This window comes from Trichosurus vulpecula, chromosome 6 (assembly GCF_011100635.1).
Source record: "Trichosurus vulpecula isolate mTriVul1 chromosome 6, mTriVul1.pri, whole genome shotgun sequence".
NCBI lineage: Eukaryota > Metazoa > Chordata > Mammalia > Diprotodontia > Phalangeridae > Trichosurus > Trichosurus vulpecula.
Genome location: NC_050578.1, coordinates 112,628,808 through 112,653,902, shown reverse-complemented (window position 1 = coordinate 112,653,902; position 25,095 = coordinate 112,628,808). Strand labels below are relative to the sequence as shown.

The 25,095-nt window shown below is 38.9% G+C and overlaps 1 protein-coding gene across 3 annotated transcripts in view; it reads right to left on the bottom strand.

Moving 5' to 3' along the window:
- The window catches only part of INPP4B (inositol polyphosphate-4-phosphatase type II B), a 471,298-nt gene that overhangs the window by 125,012 nt on the left and 321,191 nt on the right, over positions 1-25,095 (bottom strand). For 2 of the 3 annotated variants that reach the window (XM_036763286.1, XM_036763285.1), the window contains exons 15-16: positions 3,122-3,242; positions 3,035-3,082 (exon numbers count right to left, since the gene is read on the bottom strand). In XM_036763286.1, coding sequence (XP_036619181.1) covers positions 3,035-3,082; positions 3,122-3,242 — 169 coding nt within the window. Of the gene's footprint in view, positions 1-3,034; positions 3,243-25,095 lie in introns of all 3 variants that reach the window. The other variant, XM_036763284.1, reaches the window with a different exon arrangement.

Sequence of the window (25,095 nt, the reverse complement as noted above, 5' to 3'; positions counted from 1 at the left end):
CACTTCAAATAAAACCTCTTGTATGAATCCTTTTCAAATAACAATGTTACCTTCTTGCTCATCTCACAATTTTTTTAACTTGCTTGTCTTATGTTGTTCTGGAATAATTTTACATGTCTTAGCCCTGTCTCCTTCAATAGATTATAAACTCCTTGAGGGTAAGGATTATGTCATGTTCTTCTTTTGCATATCCACAGTACTGGGATAAATAGTGGGCAGTTAAGCAATATTTTTAATTGAAATAAACCAAAAGCCAAAGCCAGGTGTTGGAAGATTCAATCAAGGAAAACTAGAGAATTATTTCATTAGCTATACTGAGAGCAGCAGGGAAAGCACCATTTCTCTTGGTTATATTTCTTTTTTCTTAAGGATTAATTTGTGAATTGAACAAGAGGTATGTTATTAATATCCTGCATTTGATACAAGAAATACACAGGTCAAAAGGCCAGCATGTTTCAAAGGAACACACAGTGTAAGGCCTTTTATGTGAAAACTTCCTGGGACAGTAAAGAAACCACTAAAAGTTGTCTCAGAATCAATTTCCCCACTAGCCTATTTTATATGACATGAGCCAGAGAGGAAATTGAGGGTATTTTCACTCCTAGGATGAGAGCAAAGCTATGATGTTCTACACAAAAGAATAAGGCTAATCAAATTCCACTCCAGATTTTGAGTAGCAGGGGTCATTCATTTAAATGTACTAGGGAACAGATGAAAATGGACTTTTTTTCTGAGCGCAAATAATTCTGTATGTTCCTCACAAAATGCTTCTCTTGGTGCCCAATGTCATCTCCAAATTATTCACACAAATCTACCCACGGGAGAAGAGCAAATACAAACTCTAATCTTGAATTTGCTATACAATCTTTAGGTTATGAAATATTTAATAGCTAAAATGGGCTAACATTTTATTTTTGTCTTATTGGCTAAAAGCAATCTTGCAATTTAGGAGTCCTTTTCGCCCTAAGAAGGATGAATGGAATAAAGATAAGTATCATAAAGTCCTACTTGAATATAACATGAATGCCATGATAAGATTGATTAAACACTATAATACTCTGGAAGCACATATAGAGCCATCAATAAAAATGGAGTTATTCACTTCATATTTGCAAAGAATAGAAGTACATACACTAAGCCAAACAATGCCAAAATATTCAAATGGGAAATGAAAAAAAATCACTCCATCTCCCACATGGTTGGTCTACCCTCTGTCATTTCCTATAGAAAACCTTTCATAATGATTCTCTTAGCTATTAATGGCTTGCCTCTAATCCTTAAGTGTATAAATGTATGTGCTTACATGTTACATTTCTCCAGCAGAATGTATTCCTCTTGAGGGCAGGGACTATTTTGAGGACTATTTTGGGAGGGTGTTGTTTTCTCTCTGTATTTCCAGTGTACTGTATGTCAACCATAATATAGTAAGGGCTTATTTTTTTAATTGGATTGGATATTGCCAAACACCTTTATAACAAAATGCAAATCACCGACTAAAGGACTTTACTTTGCACTTGTATTGTTTAGTGTTGTATAGACACAGTCTTGGACTCAATTCACTTTCTGAACTAAGAGGCAAGCATAGGTAGAAGGATAAATATCCCATTTCTCCATGCTTCCTGGCTACTGTATTTTTCTCCCTCTGATTAGAAGTTTTCTAAGGGGAAAAAACTACAATAGTTGTCAAATCCTGTCTTCCTTATCTTGTCTCTTCTCAAAAGAATAACTCTTCAAAACCCATCACTTGGCAGAGGGGGGAAAAAAGAGAGTTTGCAAATTGACCTCAAGTCCCTTCCAGTATTGCTGAGGTGTGTTTTCTTTTTGATTCAGAGAAATACATGGCACCAAATTCAATGGAAAATAAAATTAATCCTACTTATATGCCATAAAAATCCAAAACACTATCTCCATTGGGAAACAGATGGAACATACAGTTTGAATAGATGGATCTGAGAAGCAGAAAACACTTTGGTACCAATTTGTCATCTAATTGTGAGTACTGAAAAGAGAAGGTGAAACCATCTTCAGGAAAAACCTGGAAACCCAACTATTTCCCCATGATTTAACAATTGTTAACAATGACCAAAAACTACTGACAAAAAGAAAATCCTGAAAATGAAAATAATCAATTGAATAACAAATTGAAAATCCTGAGTATCTAAATTTATTAGTGACTCATTCCATGAAACAAAAGGATGAGTAAGTATTAGAATGAGGTAAGACAAAAACTTCTCTTCCTCTTAATTCTTCTTTCAAAAGCTCACAACCCAGAGATGGATTTAATATTAAGAATTGCTTTGATATAAGACAGAGAAATATTTCTCTTCCTCACCCCCTCCATTATCAGATTTGGTTGCTAGCACTGATTAATGATAAAAGTGTCAACCCTCAATTAAACTTTGTACTATATATTGCACAGAGATAGAGCCTTAAAGTTTTATTCTTCATCGGCATCTACAAATATCAACATATTTTCCAGCTACTGTATGCCTTACTTTCACTTCCTCATAATAACCATATACACTGACAGTCCTTGTACTGTATATACAACTGTATATATGTAACCCAGGCTTCCAGTGATTCTTTAGCATTATTCTCCACCATATTGCACATACATCTTTCCTTTGCCACCTGTTGAAGATCCTAAGTTCTAATTGCCATAATTTTCTCCTAAGATGCTATGGTTTAATGCAAACTCTTGTTCCTCTTTCCAATAATTTTTTAGGAAATGTCTAAAGTCGATTAAACAATGTCAGACCTTAAAAAAAAGTGAACCCACTTATATTCTTTCAAGATGATTTCTATATACCACAGGGGGAAAAATGAGCATTGCCAGCAGTTCTGTGAACACAAGCAAGATGCAATTTGATAAATAACCTTCCGTAATCTAAAGTCAGGATTGTGCAAAAGCACGCTATCAGCACTTTCATCAAAGACACTATTGACTTGTTTTCTATCTCATTTTATCATGGCCTTTTCATTTTATTTACTCAGTCGATAAAGCTCAGGTGTGGGCAGAGGGAAGGTTTCTTACCACTTTTGTGAGCTGTGATGGGATCTGCTAGCAAAGGATGCTTTTCACCTTCTTTGGTGTTGCTGCAGCCGCCACCATCGGTAGCACTATCATTGCTGCCTCCGCCACCGCTGCCGCCGCCATCCATAGCACCATCTTTTTCAAGTAATCGATCCACCATGGCAATGATGCAGTTGAGGCTCTTTCCCACATTGGCCCACACCCTATCCTGAAAAGAGCATCAGCATCACTACACATTATCATTGTAATAATTGGAGAAGAAAAAATTGACCAATCCATTCTAAGTAAATGTGTTAGTGAAGAGTTGTTGAGCTACAAACACTGGAGATGGGCAAATGATCACTTATTTAACTAGCCTCCATCTATAGGAAGGTGGATGCTGCAATAGTTAGAGCCATGGGCCTGGAGTCAGGAAGACCTAAGTTCTAATCTGGCTTCAGACACTTAATATCTGGGTGACTCTGGACAAGTCACAACTTCTTCATTGTCTTGACTTTTCTCATCTGTAAAATGGAAATGATAATGGTAGCTGAACCAGGGATGTTGTGAGGGTCAAATAAAATAATATTTGTGAAGTTCCTTTGTAAACCTTAAGGTACTATATAAATATTATTAGTAGTTATTGTGGTTATTACCCTGAGATTTCAAAGAAAAACAAAAATGCTTTTATTTTAAATTTATTATCTCTCAATGTGCACTTCTTTCAACAGTCTCAAGATGCTAGTGGCTCATATTATTAATATCACTACTCTCCTAGCAATACAGTATGGCTGCACAGCACAGGACACCATAATTTCTGAAGAACAGAAATGGCAGATGTCCTAAAGACCAGTGAAGATTAATGGCGGACAGGCTGCAGCATATTACCAAGGGTGACTTGTATGAGAGTAATGGTGCAAAGTCATCATCGAGGATGATTAGAAAAGGAAGTGGGCTGTTCAGATATAAAAAGTGAGGAGTAACAGATGGACAGCCTGGGGGCTACACTGGTAGCAATGAACTATTCAAAACAAAAAAAAAAATAAAATAAAACCAGGGGAAGTCCTGAAGCTTGTTGAGTAGATTTCTTCCTTTATAGAAAGACGAGGAGAACTGTGCAGGATGAGGAGGAGTGGGTAGATTACAATTAGCACTGGTGGACAGAATAATTGATGATGGATATAGCAAAGTATGGCTCAATCATGTGATGTATTACTTTTTCCTCTGGAATAAAAAAGTGATGAGATACTAGAGATTTTTCATCTTTATAATACATTAAAGATTATATAGAATTACAGCCCCACAGCACAGAAAAATTGTCCTCTTTTCTTCAGCCAGAAATCTCTAGCTAGGACTGAGTTCTACAGTGTACTTGGTTTTTTACTACTACCGGCTCTCCTCTCTGAACTAGGTTTCACCCCAATAACAACATGCAGCTTTAAGGTTTAAAGAACACTTGACTCACAATGATCCTGTAAGGTAGGGAGTTCAAGTATGATTTCCATTTTACAGATGAGGAAACTGAAGTTCAGCGAGGTTGAGTGCCTTATCCCATTGTTAAGGTGCAGAGCCTGGATTTGAACTGTGGTCTAACTGCAGATCCAGTACTTTTTCCACTAGACACTGCCCCATTCCAATTTTCCCTATAGAGAAGCACATATAGACACTTCCTTTCTCCCTTGTCCTGCTCCTAGAAAATAGCACTACTACATCTTCTAGGTGTCCTGAAAGCTCTTAGTGCCAAGCATTACAGAGGCCTATACATTTGGGGAAGGAGCTATGTTAACAATTAAAGGAAAAGATTGTAAGTTGCAGAACTTTAGTAGTTGAAACTGATTCTATAGGGAAATACAGGACTTCTTTAGTTTTCTTGGTTTCTCCTTTTTCCTGTTTGGAAAAAAAAAATCAATCTTTCCCTACTTTAAACCCTTGGAGACGCTGGACCCAATCGTTTGATCCAGAGACACTTTTAATTTTTTTTTTTTAGCTCTTTAGCTTCCTAAAATCAAATGTCCCAAATGTAAGCACCATTCTCTGTTTTTCCTTCTCACCCCCAATCCCTGCCCCTAGATGTTCTAACCTGAGGAAATTGCAGTCACCTTCCTCTCCCTTTATTCTCTGGCTGAGTCTAAAGGGAAACCTTGTTCCTAGGGAAATAAATAGCCTTCCTTGTCTGGTCTCCAAGGGCTTTCTCTCATGGACTTCAGCCCAAAAGCCACCTCCTCCCTTATAGTCTCCAAAATCTTGATGGCCCATTCTCAGGAATCTCTTTCTCTTTGACCCATCCACTTGGTCCTTATCAGTTTGCCTGTGGCAAATATCCTAACTCCATGCTAACAGTTATTTCTCACTTTAGTGGTGAAGTTATATCCTGTATTTATTGCCCTTGGCTGGCATAGAGGTTCCCTTTTTTTCTGAAGGCAATATGCCATGGCACTCCAAAGATTAGGGTCCATGATCTCTTTCTCTGTGCCTGGAGAGTCTCCTATGAGGGTGATTTTTCCCTCTTGCTCTGAGCCTGTGATTCTTCTTCAGCAGAAACGATGAACAAGGAACATTTTTCTTGACACACATTTGTTTTCACTACCTCACTGCCCTCAGATTGTTGAGTAATAGCTTCTGTTCCCCTCCCCTGAGTATCAGGTTTCACAATTAGACAGTTATCTAAGCATATAGCAAAACAAAACAGAACAAAACAACAAAAAAAAACCAGAATATTCTCTTACACCAGGAAAAATAGGACCCAGGCCAAAGCAGTCTGATATTGTGAAAAGAATATTGAATTTGCAATTAAAGACATAGGTTAGAATTCTGGCTTTTCCTTAATACACGTGTGTACTGGAACAATTCACTGAACACATCTGAGCCTTAGTATTCTCATCTGTAAAATGAGAGCGCTGGACTGTTTAAGTCTCTCAAATCTGATTTCCTCTACCCTGAAAATATTTTACATAAAAACTATTAAATTCAACACAGTTTAATCATTCTGAGATGATTTATCTGTTAATTAGGAAGACCACTCTAACAATGAGTTAGCTCAGAGACTAGTAACCTCAAGGACGTGTGGAATATGATGGCCACCTGGTTTCTCACACCAGTCTAGCTGTTGGTTATTGGGGAAAAGACTCCAGTATTTGTACTCAGAGAACCTAGGCAGCACGGTGTAGTGGGAAGAAGGTTGGGTTTGAATATTAGCTCTGACACTTACTACCTATGTGACTGTTGTAAATCACTTAAACAAGATGTGCCTCAGTTTCATCATATGTAAAATGAAGCATTTAGATGCAACGGCCTCTAGGGCTCATTCCAGTCGTTTAACTATGAGCCTGTCTTAACTAATTTTATGCAAGTCATTAAATATGCCTAGGTCTTGGTTTCTTCACCTATAAAATAAGGGGGTTGGGTTAGATTCACCTTCCAGATGACCATCCAATGAGCCCTACCAAAAATGGATCTTCACCTTCTAGTACAAAATTAATATTTTATAATATCCCATAAACAGACCCTCTCTTGCCCTCTACTTAGGTCTTGGTAGTGTTTAATTGCTTCCTGATCCTCTCCCTCCAACTTTAGGAGTATAGCAGGATTTGGGGAGAAAAAGAAGCCCAGGTACAGAAATGAAGGCACTGAACCCCACCACCCATTTATATCATACCTTTGCCTAACACAAGAACCAAAGATCATCAAAGCGGCCACCACATCGATGAAACAGGGAGAGCAATAATTGTATGGCTTACCCCACAGAGTTGTCTTCAAAAAAGCATGCAATGAAGCTTAAATTGCTATAATACAAGTGAGCTATCATTTTTATTATTTTTATATGATGCCCTGTCAGATCATAAATTAGCCTTCTTGGTTAAATTAGGTACTTTTGGAGATAATTATTTCAAGCATCTAGAAAATTTGATGTGATAAAGTCCTCCATTCAAAGGAAACTGAGTTTGACGTGTCTGAAAGAAATGCACCACCTCAAACTCCTAATTTATATGCAGATTACTGCACCTTTTAGGGATGGAAGGGCAATTTTATCTGTATGTGGAACTTCTAGGATCTAAAGACCCTCCACTGTTATATGATTTCTCAGCTGTAACTCATAGTCATAAAGAGTTGCCTGGAGAAGAAACTTGACCATAGAGACACCATCATTATGTATCTGAAGAAGGACTGGACCCATGTCTGCTTGACTCCAAGGTCAACCATCTATCTCTCTACCATTACACATCTTGTTTCTGCACAGTCACATCGAAAATGAACGTCAGAAATTCTCTGATCCTTCTTTCACAGATGAAATTAAGACCTAGTGACTTGCCACCCAACTAGCAGAACTGGGATTTCAAATCAAATCCTCTGAATTTCAAATCTACAATCTTATTTTCCATGCACTACACACTGAAACTGGTTTGAGGGACAAAAAAAATTAAAACAGATTAATTCAATTTAATCATTAACTAGGCATTTTGAAAATAACTATTTGCTTTGCCTTAATTGAGCTGCCAATCTCCCCAAACAGTTTGGATGGGCAGGCATAGGCCTACAGCCCTGAGAGAACCAAATCCAATTTTTACTAGATGTTTAAATTGATGTCAAGCTTGCTTCTTACCAGAGCTGTCAGTACTGTTCCGTTACAAGGCTGCAGTGTGCTGCTCGTCACAAATAATTATCTTTTTCACTTATATACAACCTCTCTCCCAAAAGGAATGACAGCAGTTGCTTTCCCTGGCAAATCCATATAACCCATGCTATTCAGGGCCTACTTGCACCATCCAGGGCTAAGTCCCAGCTTCGTCCCCGATGAAGTGATGAAGCATCCTGTACCCACAAGGAGTAAGGAGAGCAAATGAGCATATCCACTTCAGTTGGAAATGCAAGGGGGAATTATGTAAACCTAGTGTTCTGTCATTAGTCATGTTGGGATTCAGTGACTTGAGGCCATAACACAACCAACTTAATCATTTCTACCCTGAATATGCCTGAGTAAGTAGCATCAGCTAATTCTTTAGGCTGTTAAATTGAGAGATGAAGCAATTATCAAGATTATTCTTTTCTTTTCTATTCTACTCTGATTCTTCCTTCATCCCAGGATAAGAATTAAGAGCCACTGAATGAGACCTTGTGTCCTTCAGTTTCTATTTCTGTCTAACCAACTACACTTCTGCAGTCCTGTGGATTGTAGGATCATGGATTTAGAATGGAAAGGAATTTTAGATGTATAATCTATTTATCTTATGAAGACACTGAGGCACAGTGAAAAAGTTTTAAGCTTCCTATAGCTAACTGTGCAGTGCATAGAGATAGACTTCAGAAGAACTGAGTTTCAAATCCATCCTCAAACACTTGCTAGCTATGTGACCTTGTCCAAGTTGCTTAACATTTGCTTCAGTTTCTTCACCTGTGAAATAGGCACAAAAATAGAACCTACCTCCTAGGATGACTGTGAGGACACAATGAGATGTATGTGAAGTGTTTTACACAGACCATATGAATGCTAGCTGTCGTGGTTATTGTTTTTGTTGCTGTTGCCCAGGTTCACAAAACTAACCTCTGAGGCAGGATTTGAACTGACTCCAAGTCTAGTGCCTATCTACCACTCCATGCTGTCTCTTGTGGAAAATATTCTGTTAGTTCAATGTCATGCTATTGACCAGTTATATTCTTGCTATGGGACCTACCCAGCTTCTCTGCTCAGTCTACACAGCCTTTAATATAGCTACCATCTCCGGCTTAAAGGTCCTTAATTTTTTCCCACAGAGGTAGGTTCAATATTATCTCTGTTTCAGCCACTCATAATTAAATGGATCATAGCCATAGAGCAGTAAGGGGCTTCAGAGACCATCCAATCCCTTTCTTTTATGGATGAGCATAATAATGACCAGGCATGCTAAGTGGGGTTGTTCAAAGTCACACAGGCAGTAAGTGATGGCGCTGGCATGTAAATGAGGGTTCTCTGTGGAGTCAGTGGATTTCCCTCTGATTCCATGTCAGTGAATCTATGAATTCATCAATGTGGATAATCTCTTTACCAATTCAGAGTGCAACCTATCTACCAGGGAACACGAGTGGTGAGCACATCTTTCCCTCATCACATATTTAATTTTGCTACATTTGAACATGGGAGGAAAGAATGATGGATTTACTTTAGAAAATTGGACATGACTCCCAACCTTTTCCACAATGGATCACAAATGTTAAAAAAATAATATTTGTTCTGGGATTGTTTTGTGACTATGAGTCATGTAATAGGGCTACATTCCTTAGAATTTTAAATTCTAGAATTTAGAATATCTAAATTCTAAATTCTTTAGAATTTCAGGTTGGGGTCACAAGAAGTACAGTGGAAGGTTGCATGAGAGGGTGAGCAGGTTATATAACATTACCAGGGATTAGTTACATGAAAAAAAATGGAGTAAAAAATGTCAGACAGATGTCTGACCAGAAAAAAATAAGCTGGTCATGTAACAAGATCCAGAGACAACTAATGGATAACCCACAAGTTCTACCAGCATCTACACAATAAAAAGTGAGAGAGAAAGGCCTCTAGGACAATGGATGGACAACCTGTGCAGGATTTACAGGAGGATGTGGACAAAGTTGTATGGGATGAGAAACTTGAGCTTTGTACCACTGGAGGGAGTGAAGGAGGGATCCACAGAGGCATCAAAACAAGTGTTGGTTTGGACCTTTGTTTCAACTTGTTAATAATGGGACTTCACACGAATAGTTAATTCTGAAAATGTTCCCTGATAGTCTGAATTGTTTTAACTCTGTTATGTTTGATGTCTACCTCTCTCTCTCTCTCTGTCTCTCTCTCTCTCACACACACACACACACACACACACGCGTGCGCACATGCACATGCGCACACGTACACACACACACACTTTGCTACAACCAAACCTTCTTTCTTGCTATTTTCCATTCATACTACTCCACTCTCCTTTCCCTGCACATTTGCAGTGAGGGTTTCTCATTCATGGAACACACTCCCTCACCAGCACCTTACAGAATCCTTAACTTTCTTCAAGACTAGGTTCAAGAACTATTTTCTCAATAAAACCTTTATTTCTTCCTTCCCTAAATGATTTCATCTTTGTTTTGACTCATTCTGAATATACTTATAAATGTGCATGTTGTCTTTCCCAACAGGATATAAGCCAGAGGGCATGGAAGGCTTCACTACCATAGTGTCTCGTACACAGTAGGAGCTTAATAAATATTTGATGATGGATTGATCTGTTTTTGTGAACTTATTTGCTGCTTGCTGCATTAGTCTTCCAATCTGTTTCATAATCTTATCAGCCTCAATTATTATCTTTCTACCTAGATCTATGTATCTATCTATCCCTAACCTCTTTCTTGGGCTCTAGTTTTACAACACTAACTCCATCTGGACATCTTAACTGGTTGTTTTGTAGGCATTTTACTTGGTGCATCCATAATGACTCCACAGTTCAATTGTCATCTCTAGGCAGGTGATTTCCAATTCTATATATTCAGCCCTTCACCTGAACTATAGGTCTGTATCATCAATTGCCTTTTGGACATCCTGAACTAGGTGTCCCATAGGAATCTCAAACCTGACATGTCCACATAGAATCCATCTTTCCTCCAAAACTCTTCTGTCCTCTAAACTTCCAGGTACTGTCCAAGGCATCAACATCCTTCCAGTCACTCAGCCTCAAAACTTTATTGTCATCTACTATTTTCCACTCACACTCATCCCACAAATGCAGTCTATTGCCACCTCTTGCCATCTCTACCTTCACAATTTCTCTCAAATATGTCCTATTCTGTTTCATTCACACAACCACTGCCCAGATACAGACCCTCATCATCTCACTCCTGAACTATTGAAACAAACTTAGATTGGTCTCCCTGCCTCCTACATCTCCCCCCTCAAATCACCCTTTGCTCAGTCATCTTCCTCAAGTACACTCAAGTGACTATGTCACTTTGTTCAATAATCTCTAGTGACTCCTTCCTACTTCTAAGACCAATTATGAAAGTCCAAATAAAAAAGCCCTTCACACCCTGGTCCTTTCCTACTTTTCCAGTCCTCTTGTATTTTTCTGTTTGTGTACTCTGTGGTCTAATGACAATGGCCCCCTTGCTATTCTTCACATGCAACACTCCATGATTCTGTGCACTTCCTGGGCTGTCCCGGGATTCCTTCAAATCCTACCTTCTGCAAGAGACCTTTCCTGGTTCTCCTCTCTTCCTTCTCCCCACCGCCGCTAGTGCCTTTCCCTCTGAGATGACTGTCCATCTACTCAGTATATATCCTGCACATGCCTAGTCATCAACATGGTGTTTCCTCCATTAGCATATGAGCTCCTTAAGATCAGAGACTATTTTTGCCCTTTTTTGAATCCCCAATATTTCTTATTCTGTAAGGTTTTAATAAAGGCTTACTAATTAAATGATTGAAGAACATATTCATGACATACAGTGCTAGGGCTTCTGAATGACCTGTAAGCCCTTTGGCCTCTTTCATGTCTTTATCCAACATACTTTATGCTCTTTATGTTTGCCTTTGCTATGAAGCCTCTACCATAATGAAGGAATATTTAAGTTTAGTTTGGAGGATCTCATTAAGTTCTCCAGAGAATTTCCCAGCCTCGTTTTCCTCATTGTCAGATGTTGGTAAATGTGTGGTGATTTCCTCTCTGATTATCTATTTTTGTGGACTCATAAAGAGCATTGTAAATGACCCATTTATTGATAATGTCTCATTTACTGATATTTATTGTTTTCTTCCTATGCATGTTGAAACCAACTTTGCCAGATCTTTTATTTGTCCTCCGGGGACGGCTGATGGCCTGGTGTGTGTGTGTGTGTGTGTGTGTGTGTGTATGTGTGTGTGTGTGCGTGTGAGAGAGAGAGAGAGAGAGAGAGAGAGACAGACAGACAGACAGACAGAGAAAGACAGACACAGAGAGACGGAAAGGCAGACAGACAAGGAGACAGAGTTAGAAACAAAGAGACAGAAAAAGATAAAAACAAAGAGTCAGACAGAGTTAGAGACAGAGAAACAAGGTTGAAGGTTATAGGGAGAGACATAAACACAGCAATAAAGACAGAGAGACAGAGACAGAAACAGTCAGAGACAGAGGGACAGAGAGTCACAGAGGCAGAGTCAAAGGGGAGAGGGAGAGGAGACAATGAAAAAGACAGGGAGAAGGAGAGAGGGAAAAGGAGACAAGGAAAGAGAAGAGGGAGGGGGAAGGAAGGAGGGAAAAAGGAGGAGGAGAGAGATAAACACAGAGAGACTAGGAGGGGAGGAAAGGGGAGGGAAGGAAGGGAGGATGGAAGGAGAGGAACGGAGACAGTCTCTCTTCCATTTAAATACAGCTCCTTTTCTGGAGATCATACCAACATGAAGGTGATTCCATTCCTCTAACAGCATAAAACCCCACTGGCTTTTGTCAAGGACCTTACACATTGAGGACCAACAGTTCTACTAAAGTTTTCAGGCAGTCTACAACCTGTGTGATTTTCTGACCTGCTTTTTTCAGTGCTGCCTTCTCTGCTCTAACTACAAATGGGAACATCACAGAACTAAGGGTTAATTTGTACTTTCATTGCCAGTCATAGGTCACCAGAACAAATAATCTATCAGTTAATGGCCAGCCATATGGTGGGGATCTGCTTCCTAAAGAAGCTGGGCTTTAGAGAGCATGCACTTTCATCTATCTACAGAAACACGCTGAAAGCTTTTACAATGGGTAGAAATTGAGAGAACCTGCATTCTGTTGGCATAAATTCAAATTTCATCCCAGACACTTATTCACTGTAGGATTCTGGGCAAGTCATTTAATCTCTTTCAGCCTCAGTTTCCTCCCCTGTAAAATTGGAATAATTACCACCTACAACTCACAGGTTTGGATTGAGGATCAAGTGATATAACGTGTGTGCAGCTTCGTCAGCCTTAAAGCACTATAGAAAAACTAGCTAATATAAGCCGTGAAAACTCTAGGGCTCCCTTTACTCCGTATCCAGGGGTTATGGACTTTTGTGGAAGATATTCAGGAATAACCTACATATATCTCAAATGCGTAACTTGTGGCTCAGGTTAACTTTGGTTATTTCAAAGCATAAAAACACATTTGGAAAGAAAACAAAGAGAACTGGTTAAATTCCATTTTATCAACTGGCAAAAGGACAAAACGAAAAAATATCAACTCCCACGCCTTTCTATGAAGAACAAATACAATTTTTCCTGAGTTTTTCCAATTGAGTTCCTATATCATACAAATACTCAACTAGTAAATACATGTTGTCCATTTCAATTCAGTTCAATACTTGTTGGATCGTTTAGTGATTATTTATTTCATTATTTATTCTATATGCCAGACACTGTACTAGGTCCTGAGGAAATGAAACAGCCCCTTTCCTCAAGAACCTTACATTCACCTGAGAGGAAACAACATGTAGTCCAGTAAGTAAATTCAAAATGCATCTCCAACAAATAAATACTTAGTTTGGAGGATGGGGGCAGGATTCAAGACAGGCTTCTTGTAGGAGATAGCGTTTGAGCTGAAATGTTGACAGAATATTTTTATTTTGCTCAAAGAGTTCATAATATGACTTCTTATCCTTCCCTGTGCCTATGTAGTAGCAAATTAGATTCAAAGATCTTTCCCACCTATTAATAGGCCATGTGACCTGCTTATGTCACAGGAGCCTAAGTCACAGGAAGCCTTCCTGACAGGAAAGGAAGTTGTGTCACAGGAAATGCAGAGAGAGAGAGAGAGAGCAGTTATGGATGCTAACGTCTGCTAATGGCTGCCGTCGTGATAGTTAGAGCTGAACAGGCTGACTTAGCTGTACTGTGAATTTGTCTCTGGGAGGACCCCAGCAGGGCATCGGAGAGGTTTTGGAATGGCGAGGCTCCAGGTTGTGATGTTGTGTATTGAATGTTCTACTGCTCTGATAGACTGGATAAATGGCTTGTGGGATATGGTTTTCTGGTGTCTGAATAAATGGTTTACTTCTTCTACCTTCTATGCAGAGAGTCTTGTATACTGTATTTCCCCATGTATAAGACACACCCTTTTTCCAAAAAATTTGGGGTCTAAAAACTAGGTGCGTGTTATACAGTGGTTGTAATTTTTTTAGTTGTATTTCCCATTTTTTTTTATGCTTGTTGTCTTTGCACTCATCATTTTGCATTTGTTACTGGTATATTAGGTTAAGTTTTGCCATGTTCTGACCAGAAATGGCTCAGAAAAGATTTTCATACAGTGCCCAATTCAAGTTAAAAGTGATCCAGTTTGCAAAAGTGAATGGAAATCGTGCTGCTGAACCTAAGTTTGGTCCTCCTCCAACTGAGAAAACAATCCGAGACTGGCTACAGGAAGAAGAAACCCTACTGAAAACATCATGGCAAAAGAAGGCCATGAGAGGCAAGTCAGCAAAATGGCCTGATTTAGAGAGGGAATTGAAGATATGGATTGAAGAGCAAAGGGCGATTGGAATTCCTGTGTCCACAAAGATAGTTCAGCATGAGGCAAGAAGAATTGCTGATGAAAAAGAAGTTACTGATTTCAAAGGAGGACACAATTGGTGCTTCAGGTTCATGAAATGGAAGGGACTAAGCAAGCATACATGCACCAGACTTGCCCAAAAGATGCCTGTAAGCTACGAGCAGATGAATAAAACTTGAGTTCAATAACTTTATGTAATACATTTTTTTCAAATTTCAGGCCCCAAAATTAAGGTGCATCTTATACATGGGGAAATATGGTACTTTGCCATACAGAACTGCATTTTGACAATTATCACCTTCGTTGTTATTATCGCCTTACTGATACAGCCCAGGAAGAAAAGGCACAAAGTGCTTACTCTTCCAAGATCAGAGTTGACAAAAATAATACAGAATTCCTACTTGCATAGCATACTTCATGATTTCCAAACTTTGTGTTCCCTTGTACAGTAGAAATTTCAGTTGCAATATAAGTTCCATCTTTGGCTGGAGAAGAGGGCTTTGTTGGCCTGAACATCACAGCAAGGCTTTTATGTCATCTAAAATCAACCATCACATTATAAAGGTGTATCAAGTAAATACTTGAAAAATATTGGAAGAGGGTATGGTATAGCAAGCCTTCTAACTTCTCAAAAAAGAAAGATTTTTACTGGGGGAGGGCAGCATATCCCATCAAGGGCAACAGGGACAAGAAATACAAAATACTTTTCTGCAGGAGGCGAATTATGAATGTAATTATTAATATAATTATGAATAATTGAATAGTTAACATATGTAAACTCAAAAGCAGATCAGAAACAGCTCACTGAGACCTTGGCAGTTTGCCCAAAGGGCTTGGGAAAACCCTGAAGCAGACTTAAAGGTTCTGTTCAATCTTTACTAGATAAAGCCTGCCAGTGGAGGGAAGGCTAAGGAAAGTAATCTCTTGAGATCTCTGCATGCCAAGAACTTCTTCTGGTTTCATAACCTGGATTTAGATAAGAATAGAATGTCTGCACTGGCAACACCAGAGCCAGAAGTTTAGGTATGGCTATGCGGTTGGATGGATATTAGGAGTCAGGCTATGAGAGCAAAGAGAAGGCAGGGTTATTTAATCATTTATTCCAGACAAAGAAATGAAACCAGGAGGTCAGTCTACATGGGGTATGGATGGACAGATCATTGGCATGGTGCCAAGTGCCAAAGTCCAAACCAAGTCTGAGATGCAGAGTATCTGTCCAAACAAGGTAACTGACAGAAGTCTAAGTGGCATATGGTTGGGAGTCAGGAAAGGAAGACGGATAGTGTTAGAGAAGTCCAGTAGTTGGTAGTAGGGGTCCAGCTCCAGACAGACACTGGAGTTACAGGAGTAGGAAATCCATTTTAATTGGATTAGTACAAGTCAGATTCAGGTACAAACAAACCAAACCAAACAAAACAAACCAAAAAGAATGCAGGAACTCAGTGTCTGGGAATTTGAGGTTCCATATTTGAAGCAGGGGCAGCAACAAGTGGCTTAATGCTGAGACAGAGAATTACTGACAAAGGGCCCTAGATGAATTTATATCCTGACTGTGGCAGGGCTAAACACATAGGCAGAATGGTAACTAAGAATCCCAGCACCAAGGTTAAAATTAGTTAAGGAAAGGGACAGGGGTGGGGTGGGGGTGGGGGGGTGGAGGATGGGGGGTAGGAGGCATACCCTAAACAGTCTAATCTGTAACCCACCCCTCTGCCATGAAAGCTGGGAAGGGAAGCAAAGTGGGTCCCTGAAGAGATAGTGCAATAGAATGTGAGACCTCTGAAGGCAGGGGTCAGGTTTTTTTCCTCATTTTTTGCCCTGTCTTTGTATTACCTAGTGCTTCTCACAATGCCTGGAACATAATGTGTGTTTAGGAAATGTGTACTGACTAACTTCATCTGCAGTACCGAGGACAAGGAGACAGCCTGTCACTTTCCACTCATTCTCTAATTTCTGCTGCTAGAAACCCTCTACTCTGACCAGATGATAGCACCTTGGTGCTACCTTGCTGTCCGGTACTACTTAAGGCATATTATATACGAGGTGGGATTCAATGGCTTCAGATGTAAATCTAGTAAGACACAGGATTAGAGGGATATGCAAATAATTACCTGAAGGACTAGGCATGAGGGAGAGTTGTTACATGGGTACACAGTCACTGACTGATATATGGATGAGCTTGGAAGCCCCCAGAGAAATGGATGAACATGAACCAGAAGAATATTTCTAAAGACGTTCACAAATGAATAAAGGTTAGTTCAAATTTGAAACAGTCAAGGGATATTTATAAAGGCTAGAACTGACCCAAGGCCTATAGCCTATCAGTGAGGTCTATACTGACATAGTTATTCTGATCACATGAAACCAAACATCCTAGGACCAGTCACAAAATCACCAAATCCAATAAATCAATTGATAATTCTTGTTTTCCAGTAATCCCCAACATGAACTACTCACTGAAAGGATGCTGGGCTCCTCACTGACCCATAAAAATGTCAGTTTCCTTCCAACCTTTATATCATTACTCATATGTTTAGCATATTAGTATAATTCAATGGCAAATAGTAAAGCATTCAATAAATATTTTTTTTCATGCTGTTCTCTGACCTAGAAAGCCTTCTTCCTTTCTCTCTACCCATATAAATTATCACTGTGCTAAAAGAAATAAATAAAATAAACCAGTGCAAGTCTAACAACCTCCTTGGAGGTTTCTCCCATTACTTCAGCCTATATTAATTTCCCTTTTTATCGAATGGTTCTAGTACTTAGCACCTAATACTACACGCTGTGTTTTTAGTACTTAATTATAAAATACATTGTTCTATACTTTATATCACATTCATGGTTATTCCTTCTCTGTCTCTTTGAGTGCTATCTGTGTAGACAGAAAAACCAGGGTTCAAATTCAGCCTCTGACAGTAGCTGTATGATCCTGAATAAATTAAAATTTATAGATCTTTAGAACAGCAAGAGACCTTGGAGATCATCTAGTTTAAATTTTGAGAGATAAGGCTTGAAGATATTCAATTACCTGTCCAAAAAAACAACAAAAGGACTAAGTGGAAAATCATTTTATGTCATAAATTTTGGGGAAAATATTTCATTTTAAGACATTTTTATAGAAACATTCTTTTTAGATAGAATGCAAACCTCAGTTTATTCATCTGTAAAATAGGGATAATATCTGATGTATCTATAACACTATTCAGAGTCCTAAATGAGATAATGAATGTAGAGTGCTTTGCAAACCTTCATGAGCTACATAAATGTCAGCTATTTTCATTGTTACGAATATTGCTTCCTTTCTATTTCTAACGCAGTGTCACACACAGGGTAGACGAATAAAAAAAAAACCCGTTGATTAAATGACTGAAAGGCTATTTTGATTCTGCTGTGGAGAATGGTGTCAGTGATCCTCATTTACCAAATGGGTTTCAAGATCAACTGCAGGGTCAGTCTCTCTACTGGATCCCATTCTGTCACTTTGAACCTATTGAAAGCAGAATCAGCTATATTACCGAAATGATTAAGTGAATCACGTTTATGGCTGCCAGTAGACCAAAAAGAAAAAGTCCCAAAAGCTAGAATGATTCATTTATTATTTTACTTTTCAACTGGTTGTCAAAGGCTCTGTAGGTAACAGATGTATACAAAATTGGTTCAACTACCTATAGTGAATTTGCCAAAGGGACAGTAGGTACAGTGGAAAGCCAAGTAATTATAGAATCAGAAAGTCTGGTGTGATAGATTTGTGACTTTGGGAAAATCATCAGCTTCCCTGGACCACATTTTTCTAATCTGTAGAAGGAGGAAGATAGACTAGATATTTTCTAAGGTGCTTTCCCAGTTTTATAATCTTAAAAACTGTGTAGCTGAAAAAATAAAAAAAATCACACTAGTAAAACTAAAAAAAAAAGTTCTGATGGGCTTTTTGGGGGTTACATATTTCCACAAAACACCAGTTGAAAAGAGAAATAAATAGCTAAACAACTTTTCACCTTACCAACATAATATCCTCTAACTAAATAACAACGACAAATCCAAATTGGTTAATTTGGGACTATACAGACACAGCTAGACATCAATCTTTTGTCTCCTTGATCAATACATTTGGGGTTAATGAGAACTTAATGGAGAAGATAGCATCACTGACAGTGAATCAGCCGCAAAGTACTTAATAAAGACCTTTGTCATAAAAAAGGCAGCCTCCTGTAATGTGTTGTTCCCATACGGGTGTGATACTGAGCATGGCAATGAATAAGGCAAGAAAGCATGATGTAGATGTGATGAGAGATGTGATGAGACCTGAGAAAGGTATCAATAGGGAAGAAAAATTCTTCTTTTAACAAATTATGGTTTCAGGTGGGAAATGACCCTCAAATCCAGGAGATAAATGACGGTGAAAATATGCTGATCACCCACTGGCCAATGTAGACCTCAGTTGGACTTCCTGAGTATTTCTGATTATAGAGGTCTTGTTTTGAGTTTCTGCTCTTTGAGAGAATAGTTCTACATTTTAAAGGACAGTCATGACCTTTTGCTTAATCTTCTTCTATGGAATTTTAATATCAACTAAACATTTGGAGCCCAGGTCTCCTAGAGAGAAGTTCACAATTGTTTCGCAGCCATTAAGAAAACAATCCTGGAGCATTTAAAGGCATCATATGTGTACAGATACACTTAGTAGTCCATTTATTCCATATACCGTCTTTGGAGGGTGGGAACGGAGGTGTGACTGACTTTTGTCACAAATCAGAATGGGGCAAGTGGCTCAAGGAACCCCCTTCATTGAGGGGAAGGGGAATGATGGTTGGGGAAGTAGGGATACCTATTTGGAGACTATAGCTATTGCTGGAGGGAGGAGTGGGGTGGGGGTGTGGGACAGAGATGTGGTTATTTGTATTTATTTATTTATTGCCAATTAAGCTACTTTAAGGATTATAAGTTCTATCAACATCCTCTAAATTTGGTAATTAAATGAAACAGCAGATAGAGTGTTACAAGTGGACTTGAGTTAGGAAGATTTGAGTTCAAATGTGGCCTCAGGCACTTAACTAGCTGTGTGACCCTGGTGAAGTCACTCAACCCCTATTTGCCTCAGTTTCCTCAACCATAAATTGGGAATAATACCAGCAGGGTTGTTGTGAGGATCAAACGAGATGATATTTGTAAAGTGCTTGGTACAGTGTCTGGCTCCCATTGGTGCTGTATAAATGCTTATTTCTCCCCACACCACCCACCTTAAAAACAAAAGGGTCTTCCTCTGGCAAAACCCCAATGTGACACTGCTCCATTTTCAGTTCTCCATGGGAAAGAATTGTTGTGAAATTGTACATATTATAAGCAGCATCAGCGAGAGGACCATTTAATGCTCAGAGATATGGCTTTTGGGGAAAAGTAGATATGATTGGGTAAAACTGAGTGGTAAGGGAAGATCTAGTTAAAATTCTGTTCCTGCCTCGAAGAGGATGCATCAGCATCCCTTTCCCAGGCTGCGCCAGAACAATTCTGACAGCTTGAAAAGAGCCACTCCTCCGCTCCTGGACATTCGTTAAATGAAAACAGAGTTAAGAATTTGGATTTGGGTCTTAAAGTCACAAAGAGTTTCTATCGACACAAAAATGCTAAAGAATATGAGTCAGGCACGGACTAGAGAAGTAAACTGTGCTCTTGAAAAGAGGAGGGAAAAGAGAGAGAAGGGAATAGAATTAATATATCTGTTTAGTATATTTATGAGAAATAAAAATTAACGTAATGTTTATGAAGGCTGTTTTGGCTTCATGGTGGGAAAATTGCACAATATCCCTACTCTCTGCACCCTTTTATAATTTAAAAAAAAAAAGATTCAGGGGCAGCTCCACCAGCCCTGGAGTCAGGAGGACCTGAGTTCAAATCCAGCCTCAGACACTTGACACATGTACTAGCTGTGTAATCTTGGGCAAGTCACTTAACCCCAATTGCCCTATCAAAAAAAAAAAGATTCAATGGAATATTCTTTCCTGGAAGATCTTTATCTTCATAGCTGATATGGTTTCAAGGTTTATTTTTTATAGGACTTTGATTGGATTGGGATAGACAGATCAGCTCGTACTCTCTAACTCCTTGTCTTGGAAAGTTTCCTGGGGGAGGCACAGGGAGGTAAGTGACTTAGCCAGGGTCATGTAACCAGAATATGTCAGGGACTAGACTTGAATTCAGATCTTTCTCTATTTCTTAAGTAATTCTTTACTTCCTCCAAGCCAGGTTTCCACCCACTATGCCATCATCTTCATACTTTATCCTTCACAATAATAGCTACCATTTATACACCTTTACACACAACTGTTCACTTGATTTTCCCCACAATCTGAGAATAATGTAGTGCAACGTAGGTGTCTACTCACATTTGACAGCCAGTTGTTAAGCTTTCAGCTTGAGTGTTTAGAACCTTGGAAATCGACAAATGCTACAAATCAAGGCTTAATTTGTTGTTTTATTGATACATTGCTTTACTATTGTCTAGACTTAAGAAAAAAGATTCAAAAACTTTTAGAAAGCGGGTCATGGATTTTCAGAAAGCCAGTTGTTAAACACTAACATGGAGGTCTAGAGACATAGAATGACTCTCTCAAAGTAATGTATTACTTTGCCCACCATGGGATTCAAACCCATCTTCTAGCTTGATTTTTAGTGCTTCTTCCATTGCATCATTCCTGTCTCATATTAACCTAAGGCATAGTTTTCACTTTCACTATATGTGGAAGTGGGGACTGAACTATATGATCTATGGCAGCCTGTGGACCTGAAATCATAGGATCTTTGAGTTGGAAGGGACCCCTGGGAGCTTGGGTAGTTCAGTCTCCCAGCCAGTGCAAAGAATCCCTTTGTGGATTGCTCCACTAAGCCATGGAGACTGGAATAGTGTGGAGCCAAGCCCCTGGATCTGGCGGATGAGCCACCTTCTTCAGATAGCTCCCAGAAGCTAGAGGAGGTGCTGATAGAGCCAAGAGCTCTAACTGTCACAAACATTCTCCCTGGAATTGAGCTAAAGTCTATTTCCCAGAAATTTGGAGCAATTGGTCCCAGCTCTGCCCCCTGCCCTTACCCAGAATTAGCCATTGCTCTTCCAAGTGATAGCCCTTCCATGTAGGTCAGGGGGTAGCAGGTTGACTTTTGAAGACCTGAGTTCAAATCCTCCCCAGAAACTTAATAGCTCTGAGATCCTGGGTAAGTCCATTAACCTCTTTCAGCCTCAATTTCCCTAAGTGCAAAATGGAAGTAAAATAGCCCCTACCTTACAGGATTGTTGTGCGGGTCAAAAAAGAAAGTATGAAATGTACTCTGAAATCCTTTAAGCACTATTTAAGTGGCAGTATCATCATCATTAATTTATAATTGAAGCTAGATCCCAAGTCCCTCTCTGCTCTCTTTTAAAACTTCTATGCTCTCCCCACCGCCAATCTTTCCCCACGTATATAGGTTCCAAGGAAATGAGAAAGAAATGAAGTGCCCATATTTTAAAGGGCATGATACTCTCTTAGACCACTAGGGACATTCTATTTCTTTGTAGGAGATAATTCACATCTTCGTGTCCTGCAAGAGTTCATTCTCCCTAGAAACAAGAATGATTTACTTTCTTCTAACCAGGAAGAAGAGGTCTATTTTCCAGACAGTGAAAGAAAAGAGTACAATCTATCCTGACTAGGCCAGTGAATGGATACCTTTACATTATTCATGACACAAGTTGCTTTTTTTGTCTGTTAGAGGGACAGTCAAAAATACTAGTAAGCAGATGACAAGAGGAAATGGGAATAAAGGTCACCAAAGATTGTCTATAGAGGCAGTATCTGCCTAAGCAAGTTTTTTCCCTCAACAGTTAAGAATTGTTCGCTTCTATCCGTTCCCACTGCTGCCAATTATAGTAATATAAATAGTGATATCCGTAACTTCTGTCAAGGATGAGCATTGGTAGCTAGACATTAGAAAAAGAGAAAGGGGCAGCTAAGTGGCACAGTGAATAGAGCACTGGCCCTGGAGTCAGGAGGACCTGAATTCAAATCCGGCCTCAGACCCTTGACTGTGTGACCTTGGGCAAGTCACTTAACCCCACTTGCCTTGCCCTCCTCCCTCCAAAGAAAAAGAAAAAGAGGTGGTACAAAAGGAACAGTTTAAAGATAGGCTTGTTGCCCATTTAAATTATTTTCCAAAAGAAGTCTCTCTAAATAACCGAACAGTAAGAAAATGTATTTACAGGAAGTATGTCTCAAATACGAGAGTCAGTGTAAAAGTGGTTACAGAGTTGGACTCTCACTGCAATCTGGGTTCAAAGCCCACTGCAGATGTTTACTAGTGACGAAGCCAGGAGAAAGTCAATACACCTCAATGAATGTTAGTTTCCTTATTTTTATAATGGGAGAATAAAAATACCTCTATTTACTACCTCACAGAATTGTTATAATGAGTAAACTAAGATAGCACGCATAAAGCAGTTTCCAAGCCTTGAGATGCTATAGAAATCCCAGCTACTATTAGTATCATGAAAAATTCGTGAAAATCTAACAACATTTACTAAAAAAACAAAAAAAAGTTTAAGGGTTAAGTAAGGTGGTTCATACTTTCTAATTATTGGGCTTGAAGTAATTTTATTCTAATGAAGTGAGTAATTCTCACCCACCTAGAGAACAGGTCATCAGGCTAAAGATTAGTCCTACATTAGCAATATACACACGTATGTATATGCTTATATGTCTGTATGTGTTTAGATGTAGGTATATGTTTATATGTATGTATATGCACACATATCTGTGTGCATAATGTACACATTCAATGTATATTTATATTGCTAGATTATGTGTGTGTACGTGTGCGTATACACATATATAAAATGCAAAATGGATTTTGAAAAAGTTTCCACTTTGTTTTGCTGGCGCAGACTTGAACAAAGAGACCAAAGTCAGCAATTAGTATAAGCATTGTTTCTGTTTTGCCAGTTTTCCGGGTTGAGCTTAAAAGATCTCAGCCTTGGACTTGTCCATAGAACAGCAGTTCCCCACATAAATCAGCAGTATTGTGAAGAATACAGTCATTATTTAAAGCAGCAAAAATTGGGTCAACTTAATAGTTCTGTAGGAATGACACACTTTCAAATTTCGGACAAACTAATCTTGGAATCCCAGCTGCTTGAAGCATCTGCTCCATTTCGTGTAGATAAAGAAAAGCAATATGTCAACCTTACTGACTCAAAGTCTGAGAATACCATTGGCAGCCATCTATGGTTTGGCACACATTGTCATAAAACCCTAAAACCTTCCTTTTGGGCTTTAATTGTTTTCTGAGTTCTCAAGAAAACAAACCTTTAAAACATTCAATCACTTAATAACTAAAAGTCAGCAAAAGACTGGGTGTTTTGGGAAGCTGGCATCTCTTCCCACCATATTGATTGGATGGTTATTATCTAGATGAATACAACCATCATTTTTTCCCCATTGCAATTGGGAGCGAAAGGACAACGAATAGCCTTTAAATACATTTAGAAGTAATGATGCTCCCTCCTTCCTAATCAACAATAGCATGGCTATAAATTGTGAGTTAATATTGAGGGACTGGTAGTGATTCACTAACATTTATTAATTTTCAAAATGTTTATCATCATTCTTAATAGCTGGCATTTTATAAGGTACTATAAGGTCTATATAATGTTTAGCTACATTTTCTCATTCAACCCTCACAATAAACCCTCAAGGTGTCATCTTTTTTGTACAAATGAGTAAGCCGAGGCTCAGAGACACTAAGTGAATTGTCCATTATCACACAGCTAGTTGGGGGCAAGTTTCCCCTGATCCTGGTTCCAACACTCTTTCTGCCATGCCATGCTTCTTACAGACTAATCTACCTCATAAATAGCTAGGCTCCATTTTTCAGATTTGCCAATTTATAAAATACAGGACAAAGAACTGAAAGAACAGTCAAACTAGCAGCAAATACAGGAGTTCCCTTTTTTAATGCATCCAAGAAAGATAATGCAGTCTCTCAAGGTATTTTAATGACAAGATGTCCTTTAGAGTTGACAAAACTCTTGCAATCGCTGTTCAAAACAAATTGACATCTATGCTTTCTGGCAACAAATTAAGTCCAGCTAATTGGTACTTAATTATATGCTTCAAATTACTTTCTTTATCTTCTTTGTAGGATCATCTTTCATGTGCCATCTCCTATGTGTTGGTTTTTCTCTTTCTTTCACTCATCTCATCAATTCTCACGATTTCAGTGATCACATTGATGCAAACAACTTCAAGATGGACATCTCCAGCCTTCATCTTGCTTCAGGGTTCCAGTCTCACATCATCAACTAACTGCTGAATGTTCACCACCTGGATGTTCCAGTGATATCTCAACCTCAAACAAGTTTACAACTGATCTCATCAGTGTTCTTTCTCAATTGACACATCTCCTAAAGCTTCTGATTACTGTCAAAGGCATTGCCATCCTTTAAGTGGCCCAGGCTCACAATCTAATAGTCTTCTTCAAATCTTCATTCCTTGCTTTGTGCCACCCCCTCTCCTCACCCAACAGGTACCTGATCGGTCCTCAGATCTTTTCATTCTAACTTATACAATATCT